The sequence below is a fragment of the Oncorhynchus nerka genome, linkage group LG23, assembly GCF_034236695.1.
Source record: "Oncorhynchus nerka isolate Pitt River linkage group LG23, Oner_Uvic_2.0, whole genome shotgun sequence".
Taxonomy (NCBI): Eukaryota; Metazoa; Chordata; class Actinopteri; order Salmoniformes; family Salmonidae; genus Oncorhynchus; species Oncorhynchus nerka.
The window spans coordinates 51,716,389-51,732,723 of record NC_088418.1 but is presented as its reverse complement, the minus strand read 5'-3'; the positions used below and the strand labels follow the sequence as shown (position 1 = coordinate 51,732,723).

The 16,335-nt window shown below is 46.1% G+C and overlaps 2 protein-coding genes across 4 annotated transcripts in view; one reads left to right on the top strand and one right to left on the bottom strand.

Moving 5' to 3' along the window:
- The window catches only part of LOC115107017 (inter-alpha-trypsin inhibitor heavy chain H5-like), a 21,190-nt gene extending 15,702 nt beyond the window's left edge, over window positions 1-5,488 (top strand). The window contains exon 15 of the transcript XR_010460738.1: window positions 4,015-5,488. The gene's annotated coding sequence lies outside the window, so the exon portion shown is untranslated. The remainder of the gene's footprint in view (window positions 1-4,014) is intronic.
- LOC115107018 (store-operated calcium entry regulator STIMATE-like) overlaps window positions 1-16,335 on the bottom strand; it is a 17,254-nt gene extending 919 nt beyond the window's left edge. The window contains exons 1-8 of one of the 3 annotated variants that reach the window (XM_065008221.1): window positions 15,875-16,335; window positions 14,347-14,395; window positions 14,054-14,149; window positions 13,591-13,712; window positions 12,453-12,565; window positions 11,577-11,660; window positions 5,595-5,717; window positions 3-980 (exon numbers count right to left, since the gene is read on the bottom strand). In XM_065008221.1, coding sequence (XP_064864293.1) covers window positions 939-980; window positions 5,595-5,717; window positions 11,577-11,660; window positions 12,453-12,565; window positions 13,591-13,712; window positions 14,054-14,149; window positions 14,347-14,395; window positions 15,875-16,052 — 807 coding nt within the window. In that variant the 5' untranslated portion in view covers window positions 16,053-16,335 and the 3' untranslated portion in view covers window positions 3-938. Of the gene's footprint in view, window positions 1-2; window positions 981-5,594; window positions 5,718-10,626; window positions 10,919-11,576; window positions 11,661-12,452; window positions 12,566-13,590; window positions 13,713-14,053; window positions 14,150-14,346; window positions 14,396-15,874 lie in introns of those variants that run through there. The other 2 variants (XM_029630346.2, XM_065008222.1) reach the window with 2 other exon arrangements.

Below are 16,335 nucleotides of genomic sequence, written 5' to 3'. Positions count from 1 at the left end.
TGAGGGAGAAACACGTCAGAGAACAGATACACAAACATAGAGACACCGTCACACAAACACGTGAGCAGCTGTCGGCCAGGATGAGGTGATGTGTCCAGGTCTGGTGTGCTGTTATTTCCAACCCAAGGCTATAAAATTCCACTTTATTCCCAGACCACTGCTCCACCATATATAATCACAACATAGCGGAATTCCAGAACCTCACACGCTTTATGGAAAGCCTTTTATGGCATAATAAACCACCATATTACATTCAGAAAGTATTCAGACCCCTTGACTTTTTACACATTTTGTTATGTTACAGCCTTATTCTAAAAATGGATTACATTTAAAAAATACCAAATCAATCTACACACAATATCAAAAAATGTCTGCAGCATTGAAGGTCCCCAAGAACAGGGTTGCCGCTGTCATTCTTAAAAATGTAAGTAGTTTGGAACCATCAAGACTCTTCCTAGAGCAGGCTGCTCGGCCAAACTGAGCAATCGGGGGAGAAGGGCCTCGGTCAGGGAGGTGACCAAGAACCCGATGGTCACTCTGACATAGCTCCATAGTTCCTCTGTTGAGGTAGGAGAACCTTCCAAAAGGACAACCATCTCTGCAGCACTCCACTAATCAGGCCTTTATGGTAGAGTGGCCAGACGGAAACCACTCCTCAGTAAAAGGCACGACAGCCAGCTTGGAGTTTGCCAAAAGGCCACTAAAGGACTCTCAGACCATGAGAAACAAGATTCTCTGATGAATCCAAGATTGAACTCTTTGGCCTGAATGCCAAGCGTCACGTCTGGAGGAAACCTGGCACCATCCCTACGGTGAAGCATGGTGGTGGCAGCATCATGCTGTGGGATGTTTTTCAGCAGCAGGGATTGGGAGACTATTCAGGATGGAGGGAAAGATGAACGGAGCAAAGTACAGAGAGATCCTTGATGAAAGGATCCTCATCCACGCTCCTCATCCAACCTGACAGAGCTTGAGAGGATCTGTGGAGGAGAAATGGGAGAAACTTCCTAAATACAGGTTTGCCATGCTTGTAGCGTCATACACAAGAAGACTTGAGGCTGTAATCACATCCAAGTTGCTTCAAAAAAAAGTACAGAGTAAATAGTCTGAATATTTCTGTTATTTTATTTTTAATACATTTGCAAAAAAATTCTAAACTTCTTTGCTTTGTCATTATGGGGTATTGTGTGTAGATTGATCATCAATTTTAGAATAAGGCTGTAAATTCAACAAAATGTGGAAAAAGTCAAGCTATCCAAAAACTTTTCGGACATCTTGGATGAGATTATGGTAGTGTGTGCATGCACGCAATGCAGACATCTTGGATGATATTATGGTAATGAAAGAAGCAGAAAGGGGGCTTTCCCAGCCTTCCTCTCTCACCGATATGAGGCCAATCCCAAATAAATAATCTTCATTCAGATACTGTACACTCAGACCAAGATGTCTATCGATGTTATGTCTGTGTTTCATCCCATAAGGAAACAGGTTGGAGATGTTAGGGCATTTAACTAGTCCGTTTGACAGCATACACCAGAAAGGCCATAACTAACAGCTCTAGAATAACTAAATGTTTGGCTGTTTATGATAAAAGTAAACAGCCTTCTCTGAACACCATACGGCCACAGCTGACCATGGGTGAAACCATTCCCCAACACTATCCTACAGACCGTGTCGGGAACTGAACTCAAACTCATTGCACACAGACTATTGACCAACCAAACTCCAACAGCTCTCCCTAATCAATGCCCTCCTCTCTCCCATGGACATAGTTCTCTCCCTCTTTTTTCTCCTCCTCCACTCCACTTTCCATAACATCACTGAATGGAAATTAATTCCAAATGTCACTTATTCCCGGGATGAAGGGATGATTTGTTGCTGCTTGGCAGAGTACCAGGGACGAGGAGGGAGAGAGGGAGAGAGAGCAACACTGCCAGTCTGTCATAATCATTGTGACTCCAGAGAGAGGGTGAGAAAGAGAGAGAGGACAGAGTGAGAGAGAGGAGAGTGTACAGTAACACATTTACTGCTGTGTAGGAGGTCAATTCTCTCCGATTCCCCAACACAGGAAGCTTCTGTCGACAGTCTCACTACTCCAATATACCGTACATGATTTCCTACTCAAATAGACCAACACTATACACCCACTGGAGACAGTTAACTAATATTATAATGACATCACTATTCACCACATACTGTTCTCTCACCAAATACAATTCTCACAATGGATCCATTGAAACAAGGTGATCACACACTTACGGTGGACTACAATCTCAACAGATTAGGAGCAACTCTACAACATGAAACACAGAAGACACTTGACTCAACGACGTGACAACTGGCAGGCCGATCTAGCGCCATCCATCCATCACTCGTGTCTTACCAAACAAGGAATGTCAATAACATTGCTATGACACTCATATTTTCCAGAACAGCCGGGACAAGTAAGACATTGATTCAATTCCACACGGCACAATCCAACTCGGGTAACTGACCCAGAGAAACAACACGACAAATAGACGGGCGAAAACAGAGAGAGAAACAAAAATGGAGAGAAAGGGGGATTTTCCCTGACTTAAGTCTTTCCTTGACAGTAACTGTGGGCCAGTTGCCCTTTAGACCACCCCAGAGAGCAGTGTGTGTGTAGGTGTGTGTGTAGGTGTGTGTGTAGGGGGGGGGGGGGGGGAGCCCACATAAAACAGGTGCAGACAGGCTAAATCACTGTGCCAACATCGATCATAACTCTCACAGCCATCTCGGTTCTTGTCTTTCTCAACAAACACACGCCTTTAGCCAGTGTCCTACTGGGATATGTAGTGTCACGGTGATGTTTGGTGGGAAAGTCTCTTTGTACCCATGGGCCTTAATGTTGTATCATCAAACGATGTCCCTTCATGATGCCACAGAGCAGTAGCTGCTATAACAGCCTCCACTCTTCTGGGAAGGCTTTCCACTAGCTGTTGGAACATTGCTGCGGGGACTTGCTTCCATTCAGCCAAAAGAGCATTTAGTGAGGTCGGGCACTGATGTTGGGCAATTAGGCCTGGCTCGCAGCCAGCCTTCCAAATCATCCCAAAGGTAGTTGAGGCCAGCGCTCTGTGCAGGCCAGTCAAGTTCTTCCACCCCGATCTCGATAAACCATTTCTGTATGGACCTCACTTTGTTGGAAGCACAGAATTGTTGGAAAGTTGGAAGCACAGAATCGTCTAGAATATCATTGTATGTTGTAGAGCTAAGATTTCCCTTCACTGGAACTAAGGAGCCTAGTCTGAACCATGAAAAACAGCCCCAGACCATTATTCCTCCTCCAAACTTTACATTTGGCACTATGCATTGGGGCAGGTAGATTTCTCCTTGCATCCGCCAAACCCAGATTCATCCGTCAGACTGCAAGATGGAGTCCAATGGCAGCGAGCTTTACACCACTCCAGCCGACGCTGGGCATTGTGCAACGTGATTCCAGGCTTGTGTGCGGCTGCTCTGCCATGGAAACCCATTTCATGAAGCTCCCGACTAACAGTTCTTATGCTGACATTGCTTCCAAAGGCTGTTTTGAACTTGGTAGTCAGTGTTGCAACAGAGGACAGATGATTTTTATGTGCTATTCGCTCTGCACTTGGCGGTCCCCGTTCTGTGAGCTTGGGTGGCCTACCACTTTGCGGCTGAGCTGTTGTGGCTCCTAGACGTTTCCACTTCACAATAACAGCACTTACAGTTGACCAGGGCAGCTCTAGCAGGGCAGAAATTTTACAAACTGACTTGTTGGAAAGGTGGCATCCTATGACGGCGCCACGTTGAAAGTCACTGAGCTTTACGTTATGGGCCATTCAACTGCCAATGTTTGTCTATGAAGATTGCATGGCTGTGTGCTTGATTTTATACAATGGTCAGCAACAGGTGTGGCCGAAATAGCCAAATCCACTCATTTGAAGGGGTGTCCACATACTTTGTATATGTTTTTTTTGTTTTTTTAAATCGCACACAAGACACCCATCTTATTTGCGCCCATCTCAGTGAACTAATCCATTGCGGAGGCCGAGACTAATCCATTGCGGAGGCCGTGGGGGTGGCACAGTCCAAGAAGAAGAGGAGTGTGGCTGCACGTCTCCCTCCAGAATGGGCTCCTTCCTGCCAATTTGTGTACATTCATTGTTTCATAAATTCATTGTGTGAATTGTTTGCATTTGACTGTTAGTTTATATCAATTTCCCATTACATACGTTTATCACCAGTAGTACATTTACAGTTCATTCCTATAATATCTAATCTACAAAAGTTTGGTTGGTTACGGTAATGTCTTTTAATGCATTAAATATATTTTTTCAGATTTTTACCGTTCTTATTGTTGGAGGGGACACGTTGTTGCAGAGCGCATAACCTATGCTACACCTATGCTAAACAAGTTTTGGTTTATTTCATTCCATTTATGAGTTTTGTTCATTTAGTCTGTCTTTTGTTTGGAGCGTTCCTGTCGATGTTGAGTAAGGACATGCACCTGATTATGCATAGAAGTAGGTCTATAGGCTATCTGGCCCGAGTGCAAATGTAGGCATATAAATGTGCCCATTTGGGGATATGGTAGTATTTCTGATTGGCTTAATGCACGATCACTAATGAGCTGTAGAGCTTCTCAAAGTAATGTTTTCTTCACCTCAAACAAAGTAGGTTTTCACATCCATTGAAAATGACAATTCCTCAATGTATTTAAAAAAAATCTTTCCAGCTCTCTCCCTTTCAATAACCACTCAGCGTGAAAGGGAAAATGGTATGCTCTGATCCAGTGGAAACATGAAATAGGCCAAACTGATTACTTCTTATCCCTTAAGCAAATAGCCTACAGCTGTGTTTGTCCCGAGCTCATTAGCATGGACAACTTTGAGGGCCCAAGATATTTTATACAATGTTGCAAGGAGTTTCAGGCCAGACCCAAGTAAATAGTTGATACAATGTTTCAATGTTCGCTGCAGGCAGGCCATGCGTAGCCAATGTGTTTTATTGGATATACTTTTACTTTTATCAGGACATTTTCTACCTGCAGGCAGCAATGTTTTTATTTGTTGGCTTTATAGGCTATTTTTCTATTGTTGGAAATGGCAATATAAGTTAATTTTTAGGTTTGTATTATTTTCATTTAGATTTGAATATAATTTTGATTAACCACATGACAATGATTGAGGTACGAAGATGTTATTATAAATGAAACTGTTCCACGAAAATGTGCATATGAAAACTATAACTGGCACGCAGATCGGTAGAAATGGTAAGATAAATGGTCATTCCACATGAGAAATGTTGCCGACTCCTAGTGTAGGCTATTACCGGCGACTTCAGGAGAGTAACGGCAGAATCTGGAAAAACCATTAGGAGCGGGAGGAGGTGAACTTTTTCTTCTGGTTATCTTGATCTCTGTCTCCCTCTTCAGTCATTTGTGCCTTATTTCATCAAACGGTGAGCTTAAAGCATCATATATATATATATATATATATATATATATATAGAAAAATATGTTTTAAATTTGACCAATGATTGGTCGAAAGAACAGACGCCTTTAGTTTTTTTTTTGTCGGGGACATCTCTAGTTAACCGACACTCACCTGTGACTCGTTGCCAGTAACCCACGGCACCGTGGAGACGACCTTGGTCGAGGGGTCACAGGAGTCGTCCAGGCTCTTGTACTTCCTCATCATCAGACTGTCCACCACCCAGAACATGATGGACTACAGTGGGTCACACAGAGAACAAACTCAGTCAGTACAACTGGTGCACAGTGGTGCAGAATGCCCATGTAATGTACAATCAGTGTAGCCTAGTAAGCCTACATTCTGTAAACTTCATGCACGGTTTCTATCCAAAAATAAAAGCGTAATGCACTGTCTGGGATACAAAACTCAGCAAAAAAAGAAACAGTCTTTCAAAGATCATTTGTAAAAAAACACAGATCTTCATTGTAAAGGGTTTAAACACCGTTTCCCATGCTTGTTCAATGAACCATAAACAATTCATGAACATGCAACCTGTAGAACGGCCGTTAAGACACCAACAGCTTACAGACGATAGGCAATTAAGGTCACAGTTATGAAAACTTACTAAAAACGAACTAAAAAAGGCCTTTCTACTGACTCTGAAAAACACCAAAAGAAAGATGCCCAGGGTTCCTGCTCATCTGCGTGAACATGCCTTAGGCACGCTGCAAGGAGGCATGAGGACTGCAGATGTGGCCAGGGCAATAAATTGCAATGTCAGTATTGTGAGACGCCTAAGACAGCGCTACAGGGAGACAGGACGGACAGCTGATCGTCATCGCACAGGATCAGAACATCCGAACATCACCCCTGCGGAACAGGTACAGGATGGCAACAATAACTGCCTGAGTTACACCAGGAACGCACAATCCCTCCATCACTGCTCAGACTGTCCGCAATAGGCTGAGAGAGGCTGGATTGAGGGCTTATAGGCCTGTTGTAAGGCAGGTCCTCACCAGACATCACCGGCAACAGCTGGACCAGACAAGACTGGCAAAAAGTGCTCTTCACTGACGAGTCGCGGTTTTGTCTCACCAGGGGTGATTGTCAGATTCATTTACATTACATTTACATTTAAGTCATTTAGCAGACGCTCTTATCCAGAGCGACTTACAAATTGGTGCGTTCACCTTAAGACATCCAGTGGAACAGCCACTTTACAATAGTGCATCTAAATCTAGTAAGGGGGGGTGAGAAGGATTACTTTATCCTATCCTAGGTATTCCTGAAAGAGGTGGGGTTTCAGGTGTCTCCGGAAGGTGGTGATTGACTCCGCTGTCCTGGCGTCGTGAGGGAGTTTGTTCCACCATTGGGGGGCCAGAGCAGCGAACAGTTTTGACTGGGCTGCGCGGGAACTGTACTTCCTCAGTGGTAGGGAGGCGAGCAGGCTAGAGGTGGATGAACGCAGTGCCCTTGTTTGGGTGTAGGGCCTGATCAGAGCCTGGAGGTACTGAGGTGCCGTTCCCCTCACAGCTCCGTAGGCAAGCACCATGGTCTTGTAGCGGATGCGAGCTTCAACTGGAAGCCAGTGGAGAGAGCGGAGGAGCGGGGTGACGTGAGAGAACTTGGGAAGGTTGAACACCAGACGGGCTGCGGCGTTCTGGATGAGTTGTAGGGGTTTAATGGCACAGGCAGGGAGCCCAGCCAACAGCGAGTTGCAGTAATCCAGACGGGAGATGACAAGTGCCTGGATTAGGACCTGCGCCGCTTCCTGTGTGAGGCAGGGTCGTACTCTGCGGATGTTGTAGAGCATGAACCTACAGGAACGGGCCACCGCCTTGATGTTAGTTGAGAACGACAGGGTGTTTGTTGTCCAGGATCACGCCAAGGTTCTTAGCGCTCTGGGAGGAGGACACAATGGAGTTGTCAACCGTGATGGCGAGATCATGGAACGGGCAGTCCTTCCCGGGAGGAAGAGCAGCTCCGTCTTGCCGAGGTTCAGCTTGAGGTGGTGATCCGTCATCCACACTGATATGTCTGCCAGACATGCAGAGATGCGATTCGCCACCTGGTCATCAGAAGGGGAAAGGAGAAGATTAATTGTGTGTCGTCTGCATAGCAATGATAGGAGAGACCATGTGAGGTTATGACAGAGCCAAGTGACTTGGTGTATAGCGAGAATAGGAGAGGGCCTAGAACAGAGCCCTGGGGACGCCAGTGGTGAGAGCGCGTGGTGAGGAGACAGATTCTCGCCACGCCACCTGGTAGGAGCGACCTGTCAGGTAGGACGCAATCCAAGCGTAGGCCGCGCCGGAGATGCCCAACTCGGAGAGGGTGGAGAGGAGGATCTGATGGTTCACAGTATCGAAGGCAGCCGATAGGTCTAGAAGGATGAGAGCAGAGGAGAGAGAGTTAGCTTTAGCAGTGCGGAGCGCCTCCGTGATACAGAGAAGAGCAGTCTCAGTTGAATGACTAGTCTTGAAACCTGACTGATTTGGATCAAGAAGGTCATTCTGAGAGAGATAGCGGGAGAGCTGGCCAAGGACGGCACGTTCAAGAGTTTTGGAGAGAAAAGAAAGAAGGGATACTGGTCTGTAGTTGTTGACATCGGAGGGATCGAGTGTAGGTTTTTTCAGAAGGGGTGCAACTCTCGCTCTCTTGAAGACGGAAGGGACGTAGCCAGCGGTCAGGGATGAGTTGATGAGCGAGGTGAGGTAAGGGAGAAGGTCTCCGGAAATGGTCTGGAGAAGAGAGGAGGGGATAGGGTCAAGCGGGCAGGTTGTTGGGCGGCCGGCCGTCACAAGACGCGAGATTTCATCTGGAGAGAGAGAGGGGAGAAAGAGGTCAGAGCACAGGGTAGGGCAGTGTGAGCAGAACCAGCGGTGTCGTTTGACTTAGCAAACGAGGATCGGATGTCGTCGACCTTCTTTTCAAAATGGTTGACGAAGTCATGTGCAGAGAGGGAGGGAGGGGGGAGGAGGATTCAGGAGGGAGGAGAAGGTGGCAAAGAGCTTCTTCCTAGGGTTAGAGGCAGATGCTTGGAATTTAGAGTGGTAGAAAGTGGCTTTAGCAGCAGAGACAGAAGAGGAAAATGTAGAGAGGAGGGAGTGAAAGGATGCCAGGTCCGCAGGGAGGCGAGTTTTCCTCCATTTCCGCTCGGCTGCCCGGAGCCCTGTTCTGTGAGCTCGCAATGAGTCGTCGAGCCACGGAGCGGGAGGGGAGGACAGAGCCGGCCTGGAGGATAGGGGACATAGAGAGTCAAAGGATGCAGAAAGGGAGGAGAGGAGGGTTGAGGAGGCAGAATCGGGAGATAGGTTGGAGAAGGTTTGAGCAGAGGGAAGAGATGATAGGATGGAAGAGGAGAGAGTAGCGGGGGAGAGAGAGCGAAGGTTGGGACGGCGCGATACCATCCGAGTAGGGGCAGTGTGGGAAGTGTTGGATGAGAGCGAGAGGGAAAAGGATACAAGGTAGTGGTCGGAGACTTGGAGGGGAGTTGCAATGAGGTTAGTGGAAGAACAGCATCTAGTAAAGATGAGGTCGAGCGTATTGCCTGCCTTGTGAGTAGGGGGAAGGTGAGAGGGTGAGGTCAAAGAGGAGAGGAGTGGAAAGAAGGAGGCAGAGAGGAATGAGTCAAAGGTAGACGTGGGGAGGTTAAAGTCGCCCAGAACTGTGAGAGGTGAGCCGTCCTCAGGAAAGGAGCTTATCAAGGCATCAAGCTCATTGATGAACTCTCCGAGGGAACCTGGAGGGCGATAAATGATAAGGATGTTAAGCTTGAAAGGGCTGGTAACTGTGACAGCATGGAATTCAAAGGAGGCGATAGACAGATGGGTAAAGGGGAGAAAGAGAGAATGACCACTTGGGAGAGATGAGGATCCCGGTGCCACCACCCCGCTGACCAGAAGCTCTCGGGGTGTGCGAGAATACGTGGGCGGACGAAGAGAGAGCAGTAGGAGTAGCGGTGTTGTCTGTGGTGATCCATGTTTCCGTCAGTGCCAAGAAGTCGAGGGACTGGAGGGAGGCATAGGCTGAGATGAACTCTGCCTTGTTGGCCGCAGATCGGCAGTTCCAGAGGCTACCGAAGACCTGGAACTCCACGTGGGTCGTGCGCGCTGGGACCACCAGATTAGGGTGGCTGCGGCCACGCGGTGTGGAGCGTTTGTATGGTCTGTGCAGAGAGGAGAGAACAGGGATAGACAGACACATAGTTGACAGGCTAGAGAAGAGGCTACGCTAATGCAAAGGAGATTGGAATGACAAGTGGACTACACGTCTCGAATGTTCAGAAGGTTAAGCTTACGTAGCAAGAATCTAATTGACTAAAATGATTAAAATGATACAGTACTGCTGAGGTAGGCTAGCTGGCAGTGGCTGCGTTGTTGACTTTGTAGGCTAGCTGGCAGTGGCTGCGTTGTTGGCACTACACTAATCAAGTCGTTCCGTTGAGTGTGATAGTTTCTACAGTGGTGCTATTCGGGGGCTAGCTGGCTAGCTAGCAGTCATGATTACGTTACGTTGCGTTAAAAGAACGACAATAGCTGGCTAGCTAACCTAGAAAATCGCTCTAGACTACACAATTATCTTTGATACAGAGACGGCTATGTAGCTAGCTATGTAGCTAGCTACGATCAAACAAATCAAACCGTTGTACTGTAATGAAATGAAATGAAAATGTGATACTACCTGTGGAGCGAATGCGACCGGGTTGTTGAGTGAGGAAGTTCTATTCGGTAGACGTTGGCTAGCTGTTGGCTAGCTAGCAGTGTCTCCTACGTTAAGGACGACAAATAGCTGGCTAGCTAACCTCGGTAAATTAAGATAATCACTCTAAGACTACACACTCTAAACTACACAATTATCTTGGATACGAAGACAGCAAAGACAACTATGTAGCTAGCTAACACTACACTAATCAAGTCGTTCAGTTGAGTGTAATAGTTTTTACCGTGCTGCTATTCGGAAGACGGTGGATGTTTGCTAGCTGGCTAGCTGGCTAGCTGCTGGGCAGATAGCAGTGTAGACTACGTTAGGACGACGAAATACGATAATTACGCAATTATCTTTGATACAAAGACGGCTATGTAGCTAGCTAAGAAGAAATTGCTAAGATTAGACAAATCAAACCGTTGTCCTATAATGAAATGTAATGAAAAGTTATACTACCTGCAGACCGAAGCGCTCGGATTCGCGGTTATCGTTGAAGGAATGAGAGTTACACCGAGGCCTGTACTCTCGAGCAGGATCGATTTGGAGGTGGCGGGTCTGTCATGGTCTGGGGCGGTGTGTCACAGCATCATCGGACTGAGCTTGTTGTCATTGCAGGCAATCTCAACGCTGTGCGTTACAGGGAAGACATCCTCCTACCTCATGTGGTACCCTTCCTGCAGGCTCATCCTGACATGGCCCTCCAGCATGACAATGCCACCAGCCATACTGCTCGTTCTGTGCATGATTTCCTGCAAGACAGGAATGTCAGTGTTCTGCCATGGCCACCGAAGAGCCCGGATCTCAATCCCATTGAGCACGTCTGGAACCTGTTGGATCAGAGGGTGAGGACTAGGGCCATTCCCCCCAGAAATGTCAGAGAATATGCAGGTGACTTGGTGGAAGAGTGGGGTAACATCTCACAGCAAGAACTGGCAAATCTGGTGCAGTCCATGAGGAGGAGTTGCACTGCAGTACTTAATGCAGCTGGTGGCCACACCAGATACTGACTGTTACTTTTGATTTTGACCCCCCCTTTGTTCAGGGACACATTATTCCATTTCTGTTGGTCACATGTCTGTGGAACTTGTTCAGTTTATGTCTCAGTTGTTGAATCTCACATTTATGCAAATATTTACACATGTTAAGTTTGCTGAAAATAGACACAGTTGGCAGTGAGAGGACGTTTCTTTTTTTGCTGAGTTTACATATACCACAGGAGGTTGGTGGTACCTTAATTGAGGAGGACGGCTCATAGTAATGGCTGGAATGGAATGAATAGGACAGTATCAGACTCAAACACATGGTTTCCATTCCAGCCATTATTATGAGCCATCCTCCCCTCAGCGGCCTCCTCTGACATATACACAACATTATGTAGAGTGTTATTGCAGGCTGGTTGAGACTCACGTTGACAATGACGGGCACGATGAGCATGACCAACACAAGGTCCACCTGAGGGTTAGGGATGTAGTCCAGCAACACAGACTGCAGCTGGAACAGTAGCGTGCAGAGAAACACAGCGTCACAACACACACTATCAATTTGGGCAGGGCAAAATAACAGGCGCGTTACACAAAAGACTGTCATCCAATGACATTTAGATCGTCAATATTTTGCACTATAATAGAGTGAGTATCTCTTTGGCTCTCTGCTGTGGAACATGATTGAAGATTGGAGCTAATGTGAGGATTATGTGGTATTCACCATGTCAGAGAGAGAGAAAAAAATCTCAAAGTATTCGGTTTGTCTGGAATGAACTACGGTATGTTAATGACAGTTTGCCTGCCTGCCCCCCCCCCCCCCCTCCCTGAGAAAAAGCCACAGTGTCCCAAAGCAATGTGTACTGAAAAAAACTAAATTACCCTCTTCAAGAGAGGAGCAGTGAACAGAGCAACAACGACCCTAAAACACAAAGAAGGTTTGAGCAGGAGATCCACAGCCTCAGTCAAATAACCAACCAAACAAATTGTCTACAGACCCTAGTCCCAGGGGCCAGATGACATTCATTTGGCTGAAGGTCAATGTTCCCATTCTGTTCAAAGGACAACTCTTTCTCTTTGTTCTCTCCAAAACCTTTCATCCTCCCTTTCTTTTTCAGCCTTGACTTTCTGTTGACTTTAAATTGTCCCCAGAGATTTCAAACACAGAACCGAGAAGAAAGAACATGATTGACACCTCCGCTCTCGCTCTCTCTCGAGTGGGTAGAGTCTCTCAGTTCTCTCAGGATCTGGGTTAGCCCATGTCCCTGGAGCAGGTGGTTGTGGGTACTGTAGGCCTACTCACGTTGGTCCATCCTGGAATGAGCAGCACCAAGCTGACTAAACTCTTCTCCAGGACCATGATGAGAAGGTAGACACCACACTGACCGAGCCACGCTGCGGCCTGGGGAGGGTCACCTGGTCAGACAGAACAGACCATTACTTAATGACCACACAGTGACCACACTGAAGCCACATGCACTGACTAACGGACTCAGATCGTCACCTAGGGAAGATCAGCCATAGAGAGGACGACAGCAGACTGCACATTGACCCCATAGCGGCATTCATACACACAGACAAGCACCCACAAACTCAGTGCGCTGGTCTAAACACGTCTAAATACTATTTGCATCTCTCGGTCATCTCAGTGTACACAGACAGGAACATGTCTCTGTCATTAACAAACACTCTGCACCTGGGAACACAGCAGAGAGAAAGACAAGAGAGAGACAGACGAGAGACACAGAGACATAGAGAGAAGTGAGACAGCGGAGAGAAAGGTATAAGAGAGAAACTGGATGTTGTTGTTCAGCTCTTTAAGAGGGACAGAGAGGATTTACAACTAACTCTACACAAACGGCTAAAGGTTTTACTATTTGTTTAGTTTTCAGGACCAATAGTTATGACAGAGGGACAGTATTTGTAGCAGGCTTTGGGGGGAAAGGTCCCCACACAGAGAGAGTGAAACAGATCGGATGGAAACTAAAGCCCATTAAAACATTTGGCCAGTTGTCATGGCACAGCTGCATTTACAATCCGGTGGATCATAATAATCAATGGGGGAAAATACATGAAACAGAACCAAGCGCAGATACAGTAGAATATGACTTTGTGGAATACAGTATATTAACAGACTGACATTTGAAATCTTATTTTGGTTCTTTTTCCCCCCATTAAGACTTATGGACAGAGCGAGTGCAGCAATTGGCTAGAACTTAATCCCACAAGTCATCATCACCCATCGGAGGATGTTTTTCATGCAATATTCTCATGAGCCTACAGCGGCCTCCAGTGGTGAAAGGAAGAAGTGTCAACCTCCCTGAAATATTCTGAAAATTAACTGGCACAACCCTCTCCAACGACACAGAACAGTAGATGTCTGAACTTTGGTCAACCTCCAAACATTTGACACAGCATAAACAGATGTCTAGGAGACTCACCGTATTCTCCAAAGGTGAGCAGTGCGAACTGCTTGTACTCCACGATCCTGGAGACAACCTTGACCCCCGCCCAGATGACCAACATGCCTAGCGTGGCATCGAGCAGGAAATTGATCAAATACCTGTGGAAAGCCACCAGGAAGTGAGTCGGTGATTTGACATGGGGCAGCAGGTAGCCTAGCGGTTAGAGTGTTGGGCCAATAACTGAAAGGCCAGTGGTTGGAATACACGAGCCGACAAGGTGCAGAATCTGTCAATGTGTCCTTGTGCAAGGGACTTATCACCTAATTTGCACTAGGGCTACCATACCACTATGGACGACCGTGTAAAATAACACATTTCACTGCACCTGTCTGCTGTATGTCACAATAGAACATCTTATTTATTTATCATAATGATTGGTTGAGGCTTTAGATTGGAAGGTGGTTTCTGCAAACCTGTCCAATCACAGCTATGGACTCACAGGGAACAGGGGTCCAGTTCTGTGAGGTTGGAGAGGAACACATTGGCGAAGTGGATGAAGAGAGCGCCAATGGCCTGCTTGGACGTGTCGTAAAACCTGTAGAGATGGGGTGAAATGTAGGATGGTCATCACCATGGTGACTTGTAATAGCCAAATATATAAGTCAAGCAACAAACATTAACATCTCTAAATCTAATAGAATCTTTGATCCTCAGCCATGTGATCAACCGACGGTCTCCTGTTCTTCCCTAGGGGTTTGATACAGTCTCTGATAAAAAACACTGGTCTCTCACCAGATCCTCCACGGTCTTCTGATCCCTACGGGTTCACGGAACCTCTTCACTGTAGATAGAGAGGAGAGAGACAGGAGAGACGCAGGGAGAGAGAGAGAGAGAGAGAGACAGGAATTTTTCACTCTTCTATGGCTATCTCTGTGAGTGTACATGTCCTCTGTGGGTCCAGGAGAGATGGATAAAGAATGGAACAAGTCAGAACCACATGCTCCCTCAGTCCACCCATCCCCATCAGGACACTGGTAGCTCAGGGCCACGTGTCTAACAGGAACCCACTGTTCCTCTCTCCCCAGCTAACACAAGGTCTGAGTGTGTGACTGTTCACATACCAATCATCATGTTGTGGCTGCAGTTTGACTCATTATCACCCCAAAACTATCTGAAGGTTAGAATGCAAAGCCAGAATTGGTGCCTGGCATAAAATGATAGCAACTGTATCTAAGAACTCTGGCACGCAAAAGGTGTGGCCAGTGGTCTGTCAATGGGAGGAAGTCACCAAAATAGCCAAGAGGAAGAGGACTCTAAACAAAGATGGATGCATCTTGGCAGGCAGAGGAGAGGCATTGAGATGGACAGTGTAGCTCTGCCGTGCATACCAGTGCAGCGCTTGGCTGAGTAGACCCTTGATTTTCAGCAGTATATTAACATACTTGGGTACTCTGGCTGACGCAGTACACACACACACACGCACACAGCTAAATATTGATATTCTTACTAATAAGTAACTGTGAGGAGGTCAAAGCTAATTGATCCTCCACTCACCTTTAGAGTCTGACCCCTTTCTGTCATAAATCACTCTGTTGTAAAGTACATGACTACAAAATGTCATCTCACTGTAGATAGAGATATAGACAGAGCCTCCATAATCAAAAAGGAATTTATGTATTCTGTAGGATTTTATGACCACCCTCAAAGTAGTTTGCTCCGTCATAGACCATAAACGTTCACCCCGGTCTTGAAGAGGATTTTCAATAATAAGAATAATATAAATTAAATGAGTTTATAGATCGTTTACCAGTAGTTTATCGTTTAGGGATAGTTTATAAATATACAATAGTCTAATTGTTATAGGATAGTTATAGGATACATTCGAGATCGTTTACATTTGTGTTGATGGGCCACGGTTGACATATGGCTACGCGTGGCTACGCGTGGCGCTGAATATTTAAAACTTAGCACATAAAAGGATATGGGAAACATTCTTATAATAGGCTATTTAAATGGAATTATAATATAATTCTATATTTATTTATTCTCTATTTATTATCAGCCTTATAAAGTGCAACAGCAGCCTATCGGAATGAAACGTCAAATAGCATAAACAAACAAACTGCCACGTGCTCACAGATGGAGAGGAGCTCTGCAGTGGATACCAGAGTGCTTGGCTGAGTAGACCCTTGATTTTCCCTTTAAAGGTGATTTCTAAGTATTTTATTTTAAACATGATCTGCTATTTCGAAACAATAAGTTATCCTATAGAATTATACTGCTCAGCACATTGTTACGTTCTCTTCTGAAAGATACTCACCCATCAATGTGCTGAAGGCAACTATGGCCAGAAACCCTTGAATCAAGACTCCGAATCTGTTTGTCAAAGCCCGGTTATCGCATCCCTGAGGGTTCGCCTTCGTAATATTCGAAATTTCAAAAACTGCATTAAACGGTCTTTTGACCAGAAAAACACCATTGTATCCGTAAATGCCCATGTCGAATACTTTAAAAACACCCGAAGCAGACAAAGGACAGGGGGCACTTCCCCTGTTGTTTGCGAGGAGAGATCTAGGAGCCTTCCAATCTCAAGAAAAACAAAACGAATTTGTCATGCTATCACTGCTCAATGCCTCTCTCGCAAAGTTAAAACAAAAGTATTTTGCGGGGGGGGGGGTGGCACCGAAAATGCGAAAACTAAAGTCAGGAACATGGTTAAATATTCTACTCCATATATCAACTGCAAAATACGGGATTCTGACGTCACCTCCTGCTGTTGAA